Source organism: Balaenoptera borealis (assembly GCF_965194805.1).
Source record: "Balaenoptera borealis genome assembly, chromosome: 13".
NCBI classification, from domain to species: Eukaryota; Metazoa; Chordata; class Mammalia; order Artiodactyla; family Balaenopteridae; genus Balaenoptera; species Balaenoptera borealis.
In genome coordinates this window covers 105,839,042-105,859,711 of record NC_138870.1, presented here as the reverse complement: position 1 = coordinate 105,859,711, position 20,670 = coordinate 105,839,042, and the positions used below count along the sequence as shown (strand labels likewise).

The 20,670-nt window shown below is 60.5% G+C and overlaps 2 protein-coding genes across 13 annotated transcripts; one reads left to right on the top strand and one right to left on the bottom strand.

Annotated features, from left to right (window-relative positions):
* Positions 1 to 536: 536 nt before the first annotated feature.
* CRELD2 (cysteine rich with EGF like domains 2) lies at positions 537 to 8,804 on the bottom strand. 8 transcript variants are annotated; one of them, XM_082349008.1, is made up of 11 exons: positions 8,518 to 8,802; positions 8,116 to 8,198; positions 7,464 to 7,574; positions 7,065 to 7,156; positions 6,250 to 6,426; positions 5,687 to 5,730; positions 4,810 to 4,905; positions 3,762 to 3,845; positions 2,635 to 2,730; positions 2,059 to 2,236; positions 537 to 804 (listed from the first exon to the last, which is right to left on the bottom strand). In XM_082349008.1, the coding sequence occupies exons 1-11, from the start codon at positions 8,638 to 8,640 to the stop codon at positions 755 to 757; spliced, it is 1,134 nt and encodes a 377-aa protein (XP_082205134.1). In that variant the 5' UTR covers positions 8,641 to 8,802; the 3' UTR covers positions 537 to 754. The 8 variants fall into 8 exon arrangements, 7 of the variants coding, with proteins under 7 accessions (XP_082205134.1, XP_082205132.1, XP_082205133.1 ...); XR_014233064.1 differs by lacking the exon at positions 5,687 to 5,730 and having other exon boundaries at positions 2,059 to 2,205; positions 3,762 to 3,863; positions 4,810 to 4,994; positions 8,518 to 8,803; XM_082349006.1 differs by lacking the exon at positions 5,687 to 5,730 and having other exon boundaries at positions 3,762 to 3,863; positions 4,810 to 4,994; positions 8,518 to 8,804.
* A 217-nt stretch (positions 8,805 to 9,021) lies between these two features.
* On the top strand, positions 9,022 to 17,902 carry ALG12 (ALG12 alpha-1,6-mannosyltransferase). 5 transcript variants are annotated; one of them, XM_082349001.1, is made up of 12 exons: positions 9,078 to 9,164; positions 9,704 to 9,778; positions 10,527 to 10,702; positions 11,720 to 12,051; positions 12,125 to 12,257; positions 13,952 to 14,125; positions 14,747 to 14,941; positions 15,423 to 15,526; positions 16,095 to 16,318; positions 16,816 to 16,985; positions 17,074 to 17,149; positions 17,226 to 17,902. In XM_082349001.1, the coding sequence occupies exons 4-12, from the start codon at positions 11,884 to 11,886 to the stop codon at positions 17,455 to 17,457; spliced, it is 1,476 nt and encodes a 491-aa protein (XP_082205127.1). In that variant the 5' UTR covers positions 9,078 to 9,164; positions 9,704 to 9,778; positions 10,527 to 10,702; positions 11,720 to 11,883; the 3' UTR covers positions 17,458 to 17,902. The 5 variants fall into 5 exon arrangements, with proteins under 5 accessions (XP_082205128.1, XP_082205131.1, XP_082205127.1 ...); XM_082349003.1 differs by lacking the exon at positions 10,527 to 10,702; XM_082349004.1 differs by lacking the exon at positions 14,747 to 14,941.
* Positions 17,903 to 20,670: the final 2,768 nt, after the last annotated feature.

The following is a 20,670-nucleotide window of genomic DNA, read 5'->3' as shown; positions in this document are numbered from 1 at the left end:
GCCAGGACAGCGGGAGACGTTCACAGGGATGGCGTGAGGCCTGGGGGGTCGGGGGGGCAGGAGGCCAGAGGGGCTGGGGGAGCGTGAGCGAGGGGAGTGGGTGGGGTGGGGGACACCGGGCACTCACCGGGGGCAGCCCTGGGGGGCTGGAGCGGAAGCCGTGGTCTGACCGCCACACGGACCGGTGGGAACGGGCTGGGCTGGGCTGCGGGGTGGTGCGGGGGCTCCATGCCGCCTTCTTCCCACGGGACCACCCGGCCCTGGGGTTCACGACTGACGTTTTCTCCAGCTTAGCCCCCAGGGTCCCTGGCGACACTCACTCTAGGGGCCCAGAGGTGGGGCCCTGAAACTCACCCGGTTAAGGTTCTGATGGTGCTTGCAAGCCGGGGGTGGGGGGCGGGAGCCCCTCGGGGCAGCCCAGCTGTGCTGCCTCGAAAACCCCCGCAGGCCCGGGGGCTCCAGCAGGACAGGGCCGACTCCGTTCTACGGGTCCACACGCTTCCAACGAGACAAACCCACACCTGTTCTCTGCCCACTACAGTCAGTGGCCAATTTTATTATAAAGAACGGTATCAAAATATACAAATCTGTTTAAGAACAACCGAGAAATGCAGCTTTTTTAAGGGTCAAATAAGCATCAGCCGTTTCAACAAAAGCAGCTTCCCCTGGAGCGACGGCGTGACATGAAGGGCCACGTCCAGGACGACGGTCTGAATAATTTAAAGGGCGGGTGTGACTTCTGACGGGCTGCACATCATAAATCTTCATGGGGCGACGGCTGTGTCGGGCTTGCTTCTGCGACTTCTGTCAGAAAACAAACAGATCGCTCCGTAAAATCCTAGCACGAAAGGTCCTGAGGCCACGGCCATGAGGCCGGCGCTGGGGCCGCGGTAACACGAGGACAGGCTGCCCATGGCCGTGGGGCGGCGCCAGGCGCCCTCTGGATGCAGCAGCCCCAAGCACCCCACGGCCGGGGTGTCCCGACAGCACCCCATAGCCGCCATACGGCTGTGGGAGAGATGGGCGATGGGAGCCAGTGAGGTGCCCCCAGAACCAGCCGGGACGAGACGAGAGCCTGCGTGACGTGTGGGGACAGAGGGTGCGTGGCCGCGGCCCCTCCGCGGCCCTCGCTGACCGTCAGGCCCCTCGGTTCCTACAGGGCGTCTACATGTGGATTAGCCTCTCTTTATCCTGCCGGGACCCGGGGAGCTTCTGGAGCCTGAGCCAAGTCTTACTCCTTCGGGAAAACTCTCAGCCATTGTCTTTTTTAACGTGGCTTCTTTCACGTTCTCCGTGTTCTAGAACTTGTACGAGATGACTGTGGGAAGAACCGTGTCCCCCCCAAAAGATAGGTTGGCATCCTAATCCCCGGTGCCTGTGAACGTGACCTTACTTGGAAATAGGGTCCCTGCAGGGGAGTAGGTTAAGAGGAGCTCACTGGGGTGGGCCCTGACCCAATGGCTGGTGTCCCTATAAGTAGAGGGAACTTCGGACACAGGCTCCAGGGAGAAGGCCATGTGACAAACAGAGGCAGAGGCTGGAGGGACGCAGCTGCCAGCCCAGGAACGCCAAGAGCGACAGCCACCAGAGCCCGAAGAGGCAGGAAGGCTGCTCCCCGACAGGCTTCAGGGGGAGGCAGCCCTGCCGACACCTTGATCTCAGACATCCAGCCCCCAGGACTGGGAGACAAGGGGCCTCTGGGGTTGACGCCGCCGGGCCTGTGGCGCTTTGTCGCGGCTCCCAGGAGCCTCCGTGGAGCCGCTGCCCCTCCCGCCGCCTCCCTGCACGTCTGTCTCAGCCGGACCCAGGGGCTGCTCGGCTGGCGGCCCGTCTGCTGACCTTCCTTTGCATCTCCCTCCCTCCATGCGAGAGGGAGCCCCCAGGGGCTTCGTCCCCGCAGAGGACTTTACGCTCTTGTCTTCCAGGAACCCCGGCTCCCATCATCCCAGGGCCACCTTTTGTGTAAATTTCTTAACTTGGGAACAGGTGGCAGCACACCCAGGCCCCGCGGCCGAGGGCAGAGGGCAGAGGGCGGCCGTGGGGCGAGCGGTCACTCACCGGCCCCCGCCGGCCCCGTCTGCACACAGACGCCCTCGGCCTCCTCGAAGCCCTCAGGGCACACGCAGACGAAGCTCCCGGGCGTGTTGTAGCAGTTTTCGTTCCTCCTCAGACACGGCTTTTCCGCCAGCGAGCACTCGTCAATGTCTAAATGAAAACATTCCGCTGACCAGGTGACCTCGTTCGGCAAACGTGCACATGGGGATCAAAGGATCGAGGCATTCACGCGTCATGATTCACTCCCACGCAGAAAGCGCAGAGATGGAACCAGCCCATTAGAGAAAGGAGACAGAGGGGAGCATTTAACAGGAGCCCCAGAGCCAGGCCGTCGGGGGCGGGAAGAAGAGACGGTCCACGAAAACGTGAGGGCGGAGCCCGGTGGTTCTCCAGCCGGGTTCCAGCCAGGCTTGACTGTCGAGGGGGACGTCCAGCCGGAGCCCGCAGGCCCTCGCTCGGCCCCCACGCCCCTGGGCACATGAGAATCGGCGTCTGCAGCCTAGGGTCCCGTCCCCACCAGCGCACGTGGTCTCTGGGAAGGTTCCCGCCCCCGAGTTGAACGCAGATGCGCCCGCTGACCTGCGCACTGGCCGCTCTCTTTCGAGTAGCCGGGGATGCACTCTTTACACTGTCCAGGACCCTTCCCTGTGCATCCCACGCAGGTAGAATCACATTCTGGAAACGAGAGGGGAGGGAGATGACGACACGAGACCCCCGTCCTGTGAGCAAAGCGCGACCTGAAACCACACACGAGATGGCGGAGGCCCTGCAGCCGGGAGAGGCCAGTGTCCCCATCCTGGGGGCGGTGGGGAGCAGACAGCGTGCGCTCGAGGCAAAGTGCGGACTTGCTGCGATTGACCGATCGACCGTTGGCACTGTGTTGCTAAGGGACCTCGGTGCAGGCCGGGCTGCGGAAGCAGTGCTGACGGGGCCCCTCCACGACCTCTGCCACGTGAAGGATGGGGGGCAGCATCTTTTCTCAAACAAAACCCGCCTCCAGCTGTGACACTGCTGACTCACCAGCTAGGAGCTTGGTGCCAACGACAGCAGAGAACGTGTGATGCTTTGGGGGCGTCTCATTGAAGCTGTGTGTCCACAAACATGGAGACAGGACGGCATGGTCGCGGACACGGTGGGGGGGGGCGGGGGGGGGGAAGGCGAGGAATCGGCACCACCTTTCAACCTTTCGGGGGGGGTGGGTGGCCCTAAAATCCACATTCCCTTGAACTGAGCAACTCGGAAACTCATCCAAAGAAAATAATGAAGAATGTAAGAAGCTTTACCTACGGGGGTCTTCAAAGTTTGTAACTGTGGGAAACGGTGTATGACAGATATTCAATGATACAGATTGTTGAAGAAAACCGTGAAATAACAACATGCTCCAAAGTAATTAACACGATGTACAAAAATGTGACATGCAAAGGCGGTCACGATACTGTTGAATGAAAAACAAACAGGTAACAAGGGGCCGCTCAGATCAGCACTGCCTCGACCGGCCTGCCAGGGGCCCCTCCCCAGGGAGTGGATGGTTGCCCCCTTTTTTCAACTTATCTGAATTCCTGATTCTTCTTTAGGAAACATCTATCACTTGTGTTGCCACCGTAAACGTTTTAAGGTGGCAGAGCACACAGGGGTCACGCTGACAAGCCGCAAGCCTCTGGAGGGGAAGAAGGGGCTGGAGCCAGAGGGCCGGGAGGCATGCTCACCCTGGCACACGAAGGAGCCGTTGACGTTCTCGCAGTACTGCTGGTCCTCGCAGGGGGGCGGCTCCACCGCGCATTCGTCCACATCTGCAGAGGACGGCACAGCTGTGGCGGCAGCCGCGCCCCGACCGCCGGCCAGAGGGACTGCCGTGGGGAGACACACAGTCAGTCATCCTCGGGGGCCTCCGTGTGCAGGTGGGACCAGCGGCTGACCCGTGAGCGCTCCCACGGGGCTGCGGTGAAGCTCCTAGGCGGGGCTGGGGGGGGGGCACCACCCTCCCCACTCAGTTTGGGACGTGAGGCCCCCGACTTGCCTGTGGCTGAGCAGCTGTGAGGATGAGACCAAAACCGAGGCCCTGGCGGGAGGACGGCAGCCCGGTGGCCGCCCGCCCCCCGCCCCGCCGCCCCCGCCAGCACCTGGGCCTGCGCGGACTCGGGCAGGGCCGAGATGCTGGCGGCCGGGCTGTAAGGCAGCGCTCGCGGGCTGCGGCTCGAGGACAAGACACCCCAGGAGCAGGCGGGGCCCCAGCTGGCCGGGCACGGCGGACGGGGAGAGCCGCGCGCCACGGCTAGGGCCTCCAGACCGAGGGGCCGGGCGGAGTCCACCACAGTCAGAGGCCGCCCGTGGCCTGCAGTGTCCACCTGCCGGCCACAGCCCCCCACCCCACGTCTGTCTCTTTTATGGAACCAGGGCCCGAGGACACACGATTGGGCCCGAGTCCCAGGCTTCCCTCCCGGGCCCTGAGCCAACAGGACCACCGGGGCCACCTGATGGCAAGGACGGGGGGCAGGGGCCACCTTCCCAGCCCAGAGTCCAGGCCACAGAGGGTTCACGTGCAGCAACCGCCCCACAGGCAAGATCGCACGCGGGCAAACCCAGCCTCCACGCTGTGACCCATTAAAACACGGCCTGGAACGTCAGAGGCTGCTTCCCCACGAGTCAGAAGGGGGCGGAGAGCGGGAGTGGGGTGTCCTGCGGGTAGCTGGGGCTGCGCAGACGCCACGAGAGAGTGGGGGGAAGGGGCGGGGGAGGGCAGCCCACCAGCCTCACCCACGCAGGCGTCGCCCTCCCGTGCCCAGCCCGCTTCGCACTGGCCGCAGTCTCTGTTGGTGGGGCCCGTGCACGTCTTGCAGGACTCGTCACAGGCTGGAAGGCAGAGGTGGCACGGCCGTCAGTACGTGGGGATCCCGTCTCAGGAGTGAACTCGACGCAAAGGGCGTTTCGGAAATTAGGAGCTGACGTTCATAGGGTGAAAACAAAAACCGCAAACCAGCAAAAAATCCCAGAGGAACAAGATACGCTCAACAGCAGAGAAACCTACTCGTGGGACTCACAACGTCCCCGGATGGAACGAGAGAAGAGAGCACACGGGGGTTCCCACGCCCGGCGAGACAGAATGCTCAGCGAACGCGGACTCCAGAGGAACTGCCCGTCACCTGCCAGAGGCAGCCTCCCGCATGCTGGAGCCCACACCCAGCTGCGTGTGCGCACGCCGCCCGCCAACACGCGCGGACGTCTGGGCCCGGGAAAGGCCTGGGGTAGGAATCGGAGGGGCCGGCCTCCCAGACACCCAGCACACTCTCCACGGGGATGCCCAGGGGGGTGCAGCCTCACCGCCAGCCCTGACGGGAGAATTCAGCATGACTGCTGACGCCCAAAAGGTCTTCCTGTACACAGTGACCACCAACGAGAAAACACATCGAGACAGGGTGCCACTCGTGGCTTCCTCCCTGGATTTACACATCTACGCCCCGTCAGAGGACGCCATCCCGGGCTGACGCAGCCTCACGAGCAGGGCATGGGCCTCCCCAACCAGAAGGCAGAAGCGTGCCCATCACAGCTGAGAAGGCTCTACCTGTGCAACCCCACAGGCCCATCTCAGAACTCACGGGGGGGCCCAGAACCCAGGTGGGAGAGCCCACCTTACCTGACACCAGGGTGACCAAGACGGCGTGTCCTCTACACGGGGACCTGGGGCCAGGAGGTCACACTGCGTGGCCTCCGCTGTCCCGGTTCTCACCTGGGCCACCTCCCCACCCTGCTGGTGCCCTGACGTGGCCAGACTCAGCCCTGCCTCTGCTCACTCTGAGACCCTAAGCCTGAGTGACAGCGGGGACACCAGCCTCTGATCCCCGAGTTGCACCCAAGGACACCCGAGCCTCCTGCTGGGACAGCCGCGGGGAGAGCAAGCTCGGGCCAGACACTCCGGGTGCAGGTCCGGGGCCCCGGGACCAGCGTGGACATCACGGAGCTGGAGGTGCCACACTGTCCAGCCTCCGAGCCCTTCTCCAGAAGGACGTCGGGGGTAAGCAACTCACACTTCCCTCCTGGGGCTTCTTTGGGGACAGGAAGCGAGACCATTCCGGCTGCTGGTCCTGTCATGTCCCTTCTTACATCGTACAAGGGCCCGCGTCTTCGCCCTCAGCTCCCAGAAGCCTGGGTCGGTGGTCACCGGGTCCCCCTCCCGTCTACACAGCCAGCTCCGGGTACCTGAGCAGGTGCTGTGCGTCTCGTTCCTCAGCGAGCTGAAGTAGCCGTCCATGCAGTCGGCGCACAGCGGTCCCCGGTACCCCGGGTGGCACTGGCACGACCCGTCGCCCTGTCTGCTGCCGTCTCCGCTGCAGTGGCCGTTCCCGCTGCAGGGCCGCTCGGACCCGCCCTGGCACGCTGCGGGGACGCCGAGCCGCTCAGAGCACACCCCGCGACACTTCATAAACCCAGCTCTCTGTGTCTTGCTGAAACCCCAGCCCTGCTTCACCCCTTCTGTCTGGGGACATAGGAGCCCCACACTGGCGAGGTGTCTGGAGGACGCGTTGGCTTGCGTCACCCGGGACACGGGGCCGAGGACGGGACAGTGAGGACCCCCGCTGTGGCGCCACACCAGCGGGACAAGCAAGGCAGGGGCAGCCTCGGCCGGGGTGGGGCCTGAGCGCCAGGATCGTGCCCTTTGCCCAGTTGATCCACGTGAACGTTTCGGTGACGCCTGGGCGGCAGCCATGGCTTCACTCAGTCTCTTCACCCCCGGAGGCTGGATGCCCCTGGCCCTGGCCTCTCACACGGGCTTCGCTGCGTATGGGCCACCTCCCCGCACCCAGAGGGCAGCACCCAGGTGGGCGACCAGGGGGTCTGTGGAGCCCTGAACTAGGAGCATACTTGGGACCAGATACCCAGAGGCGAAGATCCTGACAGCTAGGAGGAGGCTGCACAGGGCCCACGTTCCCACCCGAGCTCCCGCCCAGCCGGGAATCACGACAGGGTTAACCGGAACCACACAGGACGCTCGCGAGTCCCCGCAGGAAACTCACCCAGGCAGTCTGGCCCGTAAGTTCCTGGAGCACAGCAAACTTTCAGTGTTTTCACACAAAACCATTCAAATAAGTCAGGATACTTCTTCTTCCTGAGGATTTTAAAAAGTGTTCAATAAATCTCACGCGGCAGACTTCCTCAAAACAAAAACACAGCTGAACGTGTAACGTGCTTCTGAGTATCATGGGATCTGGGAGACGAGGGTCTGGGTGCCAAAAGACTCTTCCAGCTGATACCCTCGTCTGGATTGTCGCACTTTGGTAATAAAGGATGGGAACATGGGTAAGGAAAAAAACAGGTGTGTGGAAACCCCTACTATTTTTGTAGCTTTTTAAACCTGACATCATTTCAAAAGCCAGGAGTCGCTGGCGCTGGTCCCCGGGGACGCGGGCACTCACAGCCGCAGCCACCAGGTCTCCAGGAGCCCCTCGTGCTCCTCCAGCAGCTGGTTGCACTCGAAGTCGCTGGTCCCACACAGGCCCTCCATGATCTCCAGCAGGCGGACCTCACTGAAACACAAGGCCGTCAGCTCGGCGAGGCCGGGGCAAAGGGCACCTCAGTGGTCAGCGTCCATTCCCCAGGGATGTCCCGAGGCCCCACCTGCTGCCAGGCCACAACTACAGTGGCACTTCAGTGAAAAAAGACCCTCAGCAAACACCCAAGTGGGGCCGGGGGTAGTCAGTGCCAGGCAGAGAACTAAACATGGAGGGTGGGGCTGGGCAGGGAGGCCTGTCCGTCCTCACGGTGGGACATCGGGTGTGGGGTGTGCCAGGGGAAGCCCTGCAATGGGGCCAGAGGAGGCCGGAGGCTCGGGGTGGGGGGCAGGAGGGATTTAGCCCCACCTATGTTTTTAAGAAACCACCGTGTCTGCCGAGTGGAGGGCGAGTGGGACAAGTGTGCAAGCCAACAGGCCAGCCAGGAGCCAGTGCGCCAGCCCCAGGCAAGGACAGGTGACAAGCCCCAAGAGACGCTGTGTCTGTCAGTCAGCGCTCCCAGGAACACGTCAGGCACCAAAGGCAGGCGCTGGGCCAGTAAGAGCAGGGCGCCCACCTGAATTCATACTTGGACAGCGTCTTTTCCTCCCAAGCCGTGTTTCCACCACCAAAGTTCTTCTTTGCTGTGTCCACCATTCCCTGCGGGGAGACGGCCGCACAGGGCTCAGCACTGCTGCCTCACCCCGTTCACGGTGAGGTGAGCGGTCTATGGTGGGGTGACCACAGTTCATGGTGGGGTGACCCAGTCCATGGTGGAATGACCCCAGATCCATGGTGGGATGACCCAGTCCATGGTGGGGCAACCCTGGGTCCCTGGTGTGGTGACCACAGTTCACGGAGGGGGTAACCCCAGTAGACGGCGGGACAACCCTAGTCCATGGTGGGGTGACCCTGGTCCACGGCGAGGCGACCCCGGCCAGACCCCTGGCTTCGTGTCCCCGCAGGGTGACCGGCCCACCTGGTTGAACTTGTCCACCAGCTCCCGGCATCGCTTGCAGGGCGTCGGCTTCTTGGTGGCCTCGCCGGGCGACAGCAGCATCAGAAGCAGCAGCCCCAGCACGGCCGGGGCCGGCGGGCGCATGGCGGGCCGACGTGGACAGCGCTGCGGGAACGCGGCCGCGCGGGCACTGGCCGAGGTCCAGCGGGAACCGGCCGAGTGCCCCCGCCTCCAGCCGCCCACCGGCTCCGAAACGCCGGCCGTTCCCGGGGCTACTTGACGGCGCCGGCCGGGGCCCCGCCCCGCGCCAGCCCTCGCATCGCTATTGGTCAGCTGGGCCTGCCCCGTCCCCATGTGGCCCAATCCGAGCTCGCCACGAAAGGCGACCAATAGGAAGGCCCCGGGTCAGCGTCCCGCCGGGAAGGTTGGGCACAGGGGGCGTGGAGATCCGAGCCCGCCCCTCGCGCCGGCCTCTCGCCTGCACCGCCCGCTGCGGCCATCTTTACTCCGGGCAGAGAGGGCGCCCGCCGCGACGGCAGCCGGGGTTTAGTGGCCATGTTAGGTTCGGGCAAGGGCGTCGCCTCTATTCTCGGTTTCCGCCGCTCGACTTCCGGCTGAGGGTAGCCCAGGCGGAGGCGCTTCGAGGGACTGCGCCGTGGGCTGGAGAGGTCAGCGCGCGCGGCTGGGGCTCTCGGGACGGGCTGCGAGGACCCCGGGCCGGCGCTGTCGCGGTGCTCCTTGGGCCTCACCGTGCGTGTCCACGCAGGACGACCGCTGGGCTCCTCACCTGAGGGCCAAGCTCCTCACCCGGCGGTGGGCTCCTCACCTGGGGGCAGTCTCCTAACCTAGGGTTGGGGCTCCTCACCTGGGGCCTGATGAGTGTTTATGGGCTTCCAGACATCTGCATTTCCCCACGTGCCCGAGGCCATTGGCACTGGAACCCGTGGCTTAAGTTAGGAAGAACGAAGGTGGGCATTACCTGGCTTCTAGTAGGACAGAACTGCCAGAAGGAAGCAGTACAAATGATACAGAGTTTTCTCTGGCCGAATTAGTACCAGTTCCTTTGTGTTTCCAGCCAGGGATTAATAACATGAACATCTGACTTGACCAGTTTCAGTAGAGACCTTAGAATCCGAATAGGCGGGGACAAGAAGGCCTTTGCACCTAATCTGAGGGGTCACCATCCTATAAACGACATGTTTTAAAGTCGTGGCCTGTTTTAGCCTGTGGGTGCGTCAGATTAACAACCCGAACAGCTGCAAGCAGGTGTGGACCAGTGCAGGTGCGTCTGCTCACCGTCTCGGGCCCGGTGGGGGGTTGACCGTGGTTTCTGTACTTGCTTATGTCCTGTTTGTCTCCTCGTGGTCCGGCTGGGCATGCAGGGTGCCGCCAGCGCCTCCGAAATAAGCTGCTTTGCCAGTTGGTTTCTGCCCTTGGTCGTCAGCACAGAGCACACTCTTATCTGGATGAGAAGCTCCTGGGGCCCGGAGTGGGGTTTGGCAGGTGCCTTTTCACCCCACAGCTTGTGAAATAACAGAGTCTAGATCTTCCCGCAGGGGAACCTTCTCTGGGCAGAGGTGTGGAGTGGGGTGTGCAGGGACTGGCCTGGGACAGCTGTGAGCCCGCGTCAGGTTCCTGCCACGGAGCACCTGCGCAGCTGCTCCGACCGCCTGGCCTTAGAGATGCTTCCTAGTTCTGTAGACCCTTTTTCCCCTCGAACAGTAAGAGGAACAGAGAGTAGTATATGAACGTTCCGTGGTCTCTTCGGCTTCACTGGAAATTAAAGCGTTAACGTTTCTTTAATGAAAATGTAAACTGGTGTGATGAGATCCACGCTTAGTTTTGTTTTGTTTTTTTTTAATTTTTTTTTTTTTTTTTTTTTTTTTTTGGCTGCGTTGGGTCTTTGCAGCATGTGGGATCTTCCCGGACCAGGGCTCAAACCCACGTCTCCTGCATTGGCAGGCAGATTCTTAACCACTGAGCTACCAGGGAAGCCCCCCACGCTTAGTTTTTATGAATTTCTTCTTCAGGTAGTTTGTTGAGCACCTGCTATGCACCAGGCTGTGCTGATACAGCAGTGAGTCAGCCCTGCCCTCAGGCTGTGAGCCCAGCAGGGGAGACAGATGCCCCCTGTGATGACCGGAGTCCATCCTTGCTGAGGTTACAGTGGGGAGCGGGGGACAGAAGGATCCCGCCTTTACATTTGGTAAGGGAAAAGTTCTGTTACTTTCCTGGGAACTGCATGTTATTTTGGTAATTCTTAATTATTAGAGCCCTTTTGACCCCCTTACTTCCCTCACCTCACCACCACCACCATATCAAACAGGATTCCTGTTCCCCCTCAGTTGTTGATTCCCCACTTGCTATCCTAGGAGAGTACAGACTTCATACCTCTCCCTCGAACCAAAAAGTAGTTTTAACAAACAGTAAGCACCGTGGTTCTCTTCTTTCACTTCTTGCTCTTCTGGTTTTGATCAAATAAAAGCAAACCTGTTTTCAGACAAGCCAGAAACAGGAAGAACTTGCCATCTTCCTTCCCTCGCCAGATTGAAAGATAGAGGTCTTCCACGAGTAGGAACTGCCTCCGACACTTCCATGGTTTTCCCAGGAAGCTTCGTGCCATGGGGTGCCCCCCAAAGTCCTGTTGGTGTTTGGGTGGTCCGTTGCAGGCACATCTGTCTGCATCCCACCCCCCAGGAACACACTCTTGCTTTCTGCCGCCCACGTGTTTGTGCTCACGACCAGCGTGGTGCTCCCCGGGGCTCCAAGAGGCTCAGACACAGCGGGTGGGTGTCCGCGGCCCTGTCTCACCATCCTTGGGGTGCAGGGCTTCGCTGGCGCCCCGAGCCCTGCGCCTCACCTCCTGTCCTCTCGTGGCTGTCCCTCTGCAGTTCTCCAGGCGCACCCCTCCCGCCCTCCTACTTCACAGCCTCCCGGCCCATCTCCCTCGGCCAGTACCGTGGGGGCCGAGCCCAGCTTGTTCCTAACTCTCCAGCCAGACTTCAGCTTCTCGAGCACGGGGGTCGTCCTGCTGCCCTCCAGTGCCGGGCTGGCCCAGGTCCCGGCTGCACAGTGGACTAAACTCGGGTTCTGCAACTCAGGTCTTTCTTCCTGGAAAAGTATTCGCACAGCTTAAAGTGTAAGAAGGCTGGTTAAAGTACGAAAGCTTCTCTAGCATGATTTTTCTTTCAACGTTCTATTTTGATGTGTTTTCGGATTACAGAAGCTGCAGCAGTTCAGAGGATTCCCATTACCCTTCAAACACATTTCCCAGGTGTTAACGCGAGCGTGAGTTTTGAAGCTCAGGGACCTGCATCTCCATTCTCTCAAAACGATTCGAGTGGCGGTGCCGGCGGTGGATGAAGGTCCGTGAGGCTGACGTGCAGAATGGCCGGGAGGAGGCCGTCGGGCCTGGGCAAGCAGCGCCGGCTCCTGGGGCTGCTGGTGGTGGTAGCCGCCGTCCACCTGGTCGCCTGCCCCTACACCAAAGTGGAGGAGAGCTTCAACCTGCAGGCCGTGCACGACCTGCTCTACCACCGGCTGGATGTGGAGAAGGTGAGCTCCTGCCCGAGCCGTGCATCGACCCCCGCTTCCTGGGGCCTCGGCTGACCTGCCCTTCTCCCTACAGTTTGACCATCTCGAGTTCCCTGGCGTGGTCCCCAGGACGTTCCTCGGGCCGCTGGTGATCGCGGCGCTCTCCAGCCCCGCCGTTTACGTGCTTTCGCTCTTGGAAGCGTCCAAGTTCTATTCTCAGCTAGTGGGTAAGCGGGTCTTCAAACGGGGACGGGGTGGAGAACTGCAGTGTGGTCAGAGGGTCTCAGTCACCCAGGTGGAGGGTCCCTCGTGCAGGAGGGTCCACCTGTTGGAATCTCGGCCACTCAGCAGAGGGACTCAGAGCGGGGACAGCGTCAGCCCCGCCGGGCTGTGCCCTCGTGACTGCAGTGGGGGCCGAGCCCCATCCCCCGGGCAGAAGCAGTACGTTTCCCAGCTCAGTCAAACCCATCTCACGGCTGGTTGCTCCGGCCTGTATGGAGAGCTTTAAAAATCGCACATTCCTGGGGAAGAAGCAGTTCCGCTTCTTGAAAGGGCAGATGAGGAAACGGACATCCACCCTCGCTCCAGGCTGTTGTGGTCACGTGGGGGGGCCAGGAAGCCTTGGACGGGAGAGTTGGGGGCCACGTCTGCGCATCAGGTCCTTGGTAAACGCGGCCCTGGAGGTATCGGCCAGGTGGCGGGGCCGCTGGGGTCAGTGCCGGGCTGCCGTCCTGATGCTCCTGCCCTGCCCAGCGGCTGCGTGCCGCAGGCCCCTGCCTCGGGGCCACCAGGCACGGTGCAGCTTCAGGGTGGGGCGGCCAGGGTCTAGGCTGTCCGTCTTCCATGGCCCGCCCATTTTTTTGACAGTTTCAAAAGTATTTAATAAACGATGTGACAGGACACGAAATGTGGCCCACCACACTCAAAATTAAAAGAATTCAGTTAATAGTGAGTGAAGCACAAAATGAACAAATTCACCTAACGCTAGTTTCAGTAAAAAATATGCTGTCAATTTAAATTAATGTATTTTAGTTCCATTTGTTTTACGTGTCTATTTTTTTTTTTATAAATTTATTTATTTATTTTTGGCTGTGTTGGGTCTTCGTTTCTGCGCGAGGGCTTTCTCTAGTTGCGGCGAGCGGGGGCCACTCTTCATCGCGGTGCGCGGGCCTCGCACTATCGCGGCCTCTCTTGTTGCGGAGCACAGGCTCCAGACGCGCAGGCTCAGTAGTTGTGGCTCACGGGCCCAGTTGCTCCGCGGCATGTGGGATCTTCCCAGACCAGGGCTCGAACCCATGTCCCCTGCATTGGCAGGCGGATTCTCAACCACTGCGCCACCAGGGAAGCCCCCTATTTTTTTTAATTGAAGTATAGTTGGTTCACAATATGGCATTGTACCAGATGTACAGCAAAGTGATTCAGTTATATGTATATTTTTCAGATTCTTTTTGTTATAGGTTATTATAAGATACTGAAGATAGTTCCCTGTGTTATACAGTGTATCTTTGTTAATTATCTATCTTATATACAGTAGTGTGTATCTGTCGATCCCAAACTCCTAATTTATCCCTCTCCTCCTTCCCCTTTGGTAACCATAAGTTTATTCTCTGTGTCTGTGGGTCTGTTTCTGTTTTGTATGTAGGTTCATTTGTGTCATATTTTGGATTCCACACATAAGTGATAACATATGACACTTGTCCTCCTCTGTCTGACTTCACTTAGTGTGATCACCCCTGGGTTCCTGCATGTTGCTGCCGTGGCGTGGCTTCCTCCGCTGTGGCCGAGTACTGTTCTGCCGTGTACACCCAGCCCGTTCTTAGCACCGAAGGCAGCTCCCCTCCCTCAGGGCCCTTTCGAGACCCCGTGGTCGCTAAGGGCCCCGCCCCGCCGCTGTCGCACACATGGCACCCTCTCTGTTCAGTCAGGGCCGTCCTTGGACTCAGCGTGATCTTTGGACTCTGGACTTTACAAAAAGAAGTGAGGCGGCAGTTTGGGGCCACGGTGGCCACTCTGTTCTGCTGCGTGACGGCCTCGCAGTTCCACCTGATGTTCTACTGCACGCGGACGCTCCCCAACGTGCTGGCCCTGCCTGTGGGTATGTATCTGCCCGGCCGGCCTGCCTGGGGGGTTCCCTCCGACGTGTCTGCCCGTCGAAGGCTGCTCCCCACCGGGCGTCTCAGAAACCCTGCGAGGGGAGCAGGGCCCTGTCCTCGGTGCTGGACTGAGGCCCGGCTTCCAGGGCTCGGCTTCTCTTGAGCAGGACCGGAGCTGGAGCTGGTCCGCGGAGCTGGGAGGAGAGGAAGCCGCGTGCGGGGCCGGTGGGGACGCTCCGGGAGCCTCGGGGGGCCGAGTGCGGGGAGCAGGGACCTCGGAGGGACCGGGCGGGAGAGGCGGCCGGCGGGAGAGGGGGAGGGGGCGGCCGAGGTTGGCGCTGGACGTGCGAGTGCGAGGCTGCGGAGGAGGCGGGAAGCCGCGCGGGCGCCGGCGTCCAGCACCGTCCAGCGCCGTCCGGGGCCGTCCGGGGCCGCCTGGCCTGCGGAAGTGGCTCGGGCTGCGCCATGGCGCAGGACGCGGGCCGGGCGGGGGGCTGTCGCGGTGCGGCCCCGGGCCGCGTTGGCGGGTCTGGCTCTGAGAGGCGCCGGCTGGCTGCTGGAGGGCTCTGGGCGGCTCCCCGAGCAGCGCGCAAGCGGCCCGCCTCCCGGCCTGTGCCTTGCAGTCTTGGCAGCCCTCGCGGCCTGGCTGCGGCGGAGGTGGGCGCGCTTCATCCGGCTCTCGGCCTTCGCCGTCCTGGTCTTCAGAGCCGAGCTGAGCCTGCTCCTGGGCCTGGCGCTGCTGCCGCCGCTCTGCCTGCGGAAGGTCTCGGCGGCCAGGGCCCTGCGCTGCGCCGCGCCGGCCGGGATCCTCTGCTTAGGTGAGTCGGCTCAGCGCGGCCGCGCGGTCTGGGGTCTGTGCTTTCCTTGTCTTGTTTCTGCAGACGAAACTCGGGAGGTTTCTTGTTTTTGTTTTTCGTTAAATGGAATTACCTTCACCTTCAGCGGTGGTAAAACGTCTCGGTGCAGGTCCCTGGCTGCTCTGCCCAAGGGTCCCCCACGAGGGCCCCCACCCCCCGCTGCCCGGGGCCTCCATCAGGGGCTCTTCTCCTCGTGTGTCTCAGCCAGGCCGGGCGGCCACGAGGGAGGGACCTGCGTGAAGAGGCTCGTTCGGGGGGTAGGTGCCGACGCCTCAGCTCCTTTATGTGAAGCTGCTGGTGGCTCCTGGTTTCTGTGCTGACGGGGCTGCGTCTCGGGAACATCCACCTGTGACCAGGACTCCGCAGCTGCCGTTCAGCCAGCTGCGTCGAGATCCGAGCTTCCCAGGTGGCCGTGTTCTTTCCTGAGGTCTTCTTTTCTTAGGACTGACGGTGGCCGTGGACTCCTATTTTTGGCGCTACCTCGTGTGGCCAGAAGGAAAGGTGCTCTGGTACAACACCGTCCTGAACAAAAGTTCCAACTGGGGCGTATCCTTCCAGTGTCTGCACAGTGGCCCACGGGGCGGGGCTGTGCGATGAGCCACTCTCCTCCTGTGTCCGCACCTGATGGAGCATGGCGGCTGCTGCAGCGCCAGCACTGGCGCCTTCTTCCCCGCAGTCTGGGCCTCCCCTGGTCCAGTGGCCGCCACCCGGTGTCTGTAGCCGAAGCGTCTCCTTTGTCCTCGTGATGATCTGCTTTCCTTTCACATTTTATCCTGGAGTAGTTAAACACACGCAAATAGATTACTGAGTCCCCAGTGGGCCCATCACCCTGGGACAGTCTGTTTTTACAGTGAAAAACGGAGGGAAAAGTTAAAGAACTCGGCGCAGCCCCACTTGCCATCCGCGGCCTGGCTCTGGCACCGGCACCCGAGTCCCAGCCTCTGTCCGCGTGTGAAGGGGTCACGCCGTGGCCCGAGGCGCGGGGGTCCCCCGTGCTGCAGGCAGGGGCGCCGTCAGCGCTGTGTCTCCCGCACGCTCCTGGATCCCGCCTGAGCCCGGCCCGGGGACGGGCAGCTGTGGCTGGCGCGTGGCCTCCTTAACCCCCCTGCCACAGACCTCGCCGCTGCTCTGGTACTTCTACTCGGCCCTGCCTCGCGGCCTGGGCTGCAGCCTGCTCTTTGTGCCTCTGGGCGCCGCGGACAGAAGGGCCCTGGCGCTGCTCCTGCCGGCGCTGGGCTTCGTGGCTCTGTACTCACTTCTCCCGCACAAGGAGCTGCGCTTCATCATCTACGCCTTCCCCCTGCTCAACGTCGTGGCCGCCAGGGGCTGTGCCCGTGTGTGAGTGCCGCCGCCGAGACGCTGCTGCCTGGGCTCTCCGGGGCGGCTTAGCGGTTCACAAGGGGACGGCGCTTCGGGGAAACCGACGCGTTTAGCTGGGCGCCTGGCCAGGCTTTGGTCACGGGTCCAGCCTGAGTGTACAGGGCCAGCAACTGGCCTGTAAAGGACAGACGGTGCGGGCCTCGCTCCGTGGGCTTCGCGGTCCTGCCCGCGCACTGCGACAGCCGCCTTATCCCGTCCGCTTCACTTACACACAGGCGGCGCGGTATTTGGCCCGGAGGCCACGCTCTGACCCAAGTAATGACGCGGGATGCTTGAAAATGTAATATAAGTTTTAAATTGGCATCTGGGTGGAATTTCAGAGAGACAGTGTCACGTCTGCCTGCTTGGTGCTAACTCTCGCTCAGCGACAGCGGGCAGTGGGTTTCTGCTCCCAACGATAGGTTCTGCTCTGCTGCTGCCGTTGCCTTTCCGCAAGGTGCACTGCTCTTTTACAGGCTGAATAATTATAAGAAGTCCTGGCTGTATAAAGTGGGGTCCCTCCTCGTGATAGGACACCTCGTGGTGAACGCCGCATACTCGGCCACAGGCTCGTACGTGTCCCACTTCAACTACCCTGGCGGCGTGGCGATGCAGAGGCTGCACGAGCTGGTGCCCCCCCGCACAGGTAGGCGCTCAGCCCCCCGCTGCCGGCTGCGGCTCTGGCCGGGGGTGCCGGGTTCGTGGCGCTAACCGAGCAGACGCGGTTTCCGCAGATGTCGTGGTGCACATCGACGTGGCCGCTGCCCAGACAGGTGCGTCCCGGTTTTTGGAAGTCAACAGCGCCTGGAGGTACGTCCTCGTCTCGTGCACGGGCTCCCGGGGCCGCCACGGACCCCGGGGCACACAGCCTTGCTCTCGTTCGCAGGTACGAGAAGAGGGAGGACGTGCGGCCCGGCTCCGAGCACATGCTGGCCTACACGCACCTCCTGGTGGAGGCTGTCCCCGGGCAGCTGGCCCCCTACCGGGACACGCACCGGGTGCTGGCCAGCGTCCCCGGCACCGCCGGCCTGAGCCTGAACCTCACCAGGCTGCCCCCCTTTGACGTGAACCTGCAGACCAAGCTGGTGCTTCTGGAGAGGCTTCTCGGGCCTTCCTGAGGAGGAGCCAGAGGCCCTCCGGGAACGTCGGCGTTCCGACCGACGGGACGAGACGGGAAACGCGCAGAGGACCAGGGGTGCGCCCTCACGGGGGCGCGTCCGCAGCCGGGACAGCCACGTCCACGCCGCCCACCGCTTGTGAGGACGAGGGGCCCGGCACCCCTGCCGGGGTGACGGTGGGTGGGATGCTGTTTGCCGTCCAGACCGAGTGCTGTCAACGGCAGCAGGACGTGGGTCTTGCCCGCGGAGCTGCTTTTGGGCAGCAGGCTGTGGCCTCTCGGCCCCTGAAAGGGCGTCCCCCTGGGGCAGCGTAGCCGCAGAAACTCGGCACGTGCTGGACTCGTCCCCACCAGCACCCGGCCCTCGGGGCGGGGCCTTCTTTGTGGTCACAGGCGGCCGTTTCCATTTCAGATGAGGCTTTAGGAGATAAACGCATTCAAAAAGAGTGAGAATCAAATTGTAAATGTCTTCTTACTGTCGATCTCGGGTGATGCTGCCAGAGACTGCCTCCACCTGGGTTTTGTTTAAGTGATTTGGGCACTTTCCCACTTTGCTGAACAGTGTTTACTGAGTTCCTGACATGTGTCTGACTTCACCAGGCACTGAAGACGATGCAGGGAACTGAGTGTGCTTTGCCCGCGTGCACACACACCGTGCACGTGCACACGTGCACACACGCTACACACGTGTGCGTAGAGACAGGCAGTCTTTCCTGAGCCATTCCAGAGGCAGTTGCCTACGCCTGGCCTCCAGCCCGAGTGCCTCGGTGCCTCGGAAGGAGGTGGCGCTTCCTGACCTGTAGTTACTGTTTTTTCCACCGAAGCAGACAAGCAGTCTGTGCGGGCCCCTCCCCAAACCTCGCCGACACGGCGCCCCCTGGTGATTCCTGCTGCGGCCGCCCGCCGCTCAGCGGGCGCCCAGCTTCCCCCGTTGCCTGTTTCTCGTGAGCGTTTGTTACTTACCTGTCATCGGCAGTTCTCAGTGTTTAGATGTGGCCCCCGGTCGTCAGCCTGCACGCGTGGACTGCTGCTGGACCTCTGTGGGCCGTGAGCTGCCCTGTCGGTTGCCTTGGTGTTCAAACTGCAGATTCCCCCGGGGGGCCTGTCAAGCCGTGCGGTCCCGGCTGCGTGCCCCGTCGTTAAGGCTTTGAGCACTTCCCTGCGTGCTGGCCCAAGGAGTCCCACCCAGGCTCCTCGGGCCTCTCTGTCTCCACCCTGGAGTCGGCCGTTTGGAGGGCCAGGCTCCTTTGGGCAGGGACTGGTTTCAGAGACCGAGATCTGGGTGCAAAGCGTGCTCGTTGCTATCAGGATGCCCGTGTTTCCAGGCCCTTTCTGCGGAGAGAGGCAGGACAGGCGCGCGTGCACGTGGGCACACGCTTGTGCGCGTGCACAGGTGTGGGAGGTCACAGCAGCATGCCGACACCTCCAGCTCCGCCCCACCTCTGTGGCGTCCGTTTGCCTCCCTCGTTCCACGTCTGCATGTCCTGTCCCCGCAGTGAGAATCCGACCCCGACAACATCAACGTACGTTTGACCTGTGTCAAGGGACACCGACCCCCACGCAGTCGGAAATCTGCACATAACCTTTGACCCCCCCCCAAGGCTTAATTACTAATAGCTCCTGTTGAGTGGAAGACTTACCCATAACATGAACGGTCCATGACACATGTATGTTACATGTCAGATACTGTATTCTTTCAATTATGTAAGCTACAGAAAAGAAAATGTTAATTAAGAAAATCATAGTGGGGCTTCCCTGGGGGTCCAGTGGTTAAGACTTTGCCTTCCAATGCAGGGGGTGCGGGTTCGATCCCTGGTCGGGGAGCTGAGATCCCACATGCCTCGCAGCCAAAAAACCAAAAACAAAACAATCGATATTGTAACAAATTCAGTAAAAAACTTAAAAAAATCATAGGGAATTCCCTGGCGGTCCAGTGGTTAGGACTCTGTGCTTCCACTGCTGGGGGCCCGGGTTTGATCCCTGATCGGGTAGCTAAGATCCTGCAAGCTGCACAGTGGGCCAAAAAAAAAAAAAAAATCATAAAAAAAATACTTATAGTACTGTATTTATCAACATCATGAGTTTTCGTCATCTGTTTCCAAGATGAATAGTCTGTCAGTACCTACATCATTATTGTCTTAGACCATACAAAAGGCTGTAGATGTTACACATATAACTAATACTAGACATCAATAATGAAAAGATAATGTGAAAAAGAAATTCACATTTATTTACAGGTACAATGATATATGCACTGATAATGAAGCAGCAGCAACATGATTGCTTTATGGTTGCCTAGTGTGATCGATACGATCACGTCCAGGTAGCCCAGCCTATACACTAATGGGTGGGTCGTCATACAATTTTTATGGCATATAGTATTGCAGTCATATTCATCATACAGTATTGGGAACATTGTTACATTAAAAACAAAAAACCTATGATGATAGACTGTTACACGGTTTCTCCAATTACAAGTCAGGGAGGGAGGGAGACTGTACCTGATTCTTTGAAAGCAAAGTTATAAAACAAAACCACATTGTTAATTTTATACTTAGTATCACTCAGCTTATGCCTATGTGAGGATGGACTGTCCAATATAAGTCTTTTACAGGGTGTACAGCTGTTAGTTTTTCACATCGAGACACACAGCAGAGAGGTCTCTTAACCGCAGCATGATGATTGTTTACTGTTCGTTAGGTGGAGGTGGGTCGTCACAAAGGTCTCCATCCTCCTCATCCTCACGCTGAGGAGACTGAGGAGGAGGAGGAAGAGGAGGGGTAGGTCTTGCTGTCTCAGGCGGCAGAGGTGGGGCGGGGGTGGAAGCAGGGGAGGCCGGTGCACTCAGTGAACTTGGCAGAAATACATCATAATCTCTGCCCGGCTTTTTTGCTTTCTCATTTCTCTGAAGTGTTTCTATATACAACCAATCCTTCCACCGTTTGCTTTAGCTTCAGTGCCCGTATCATGGAAGGATCCATATTGTAAAACAAGTCAAAAGTCGTGTTGACTCACTGGAACCATTCTGCCAGGCTGTCTGATGTCAGTTTGTTTCCCGGCGCTGCTGCTTCTGCGCCTGTCTCATCGTCTGCCTCTGGCTCAGGAGCCCTCATCTATCTCCATCAGGTCGTCGTCTGTGGGTTCCTCTGGTGTGCTGCCTAGTAGCCCTGGATTTTTTTTTTTTTTCAGACCGCGCTGCGTGGCTTGTGGAATC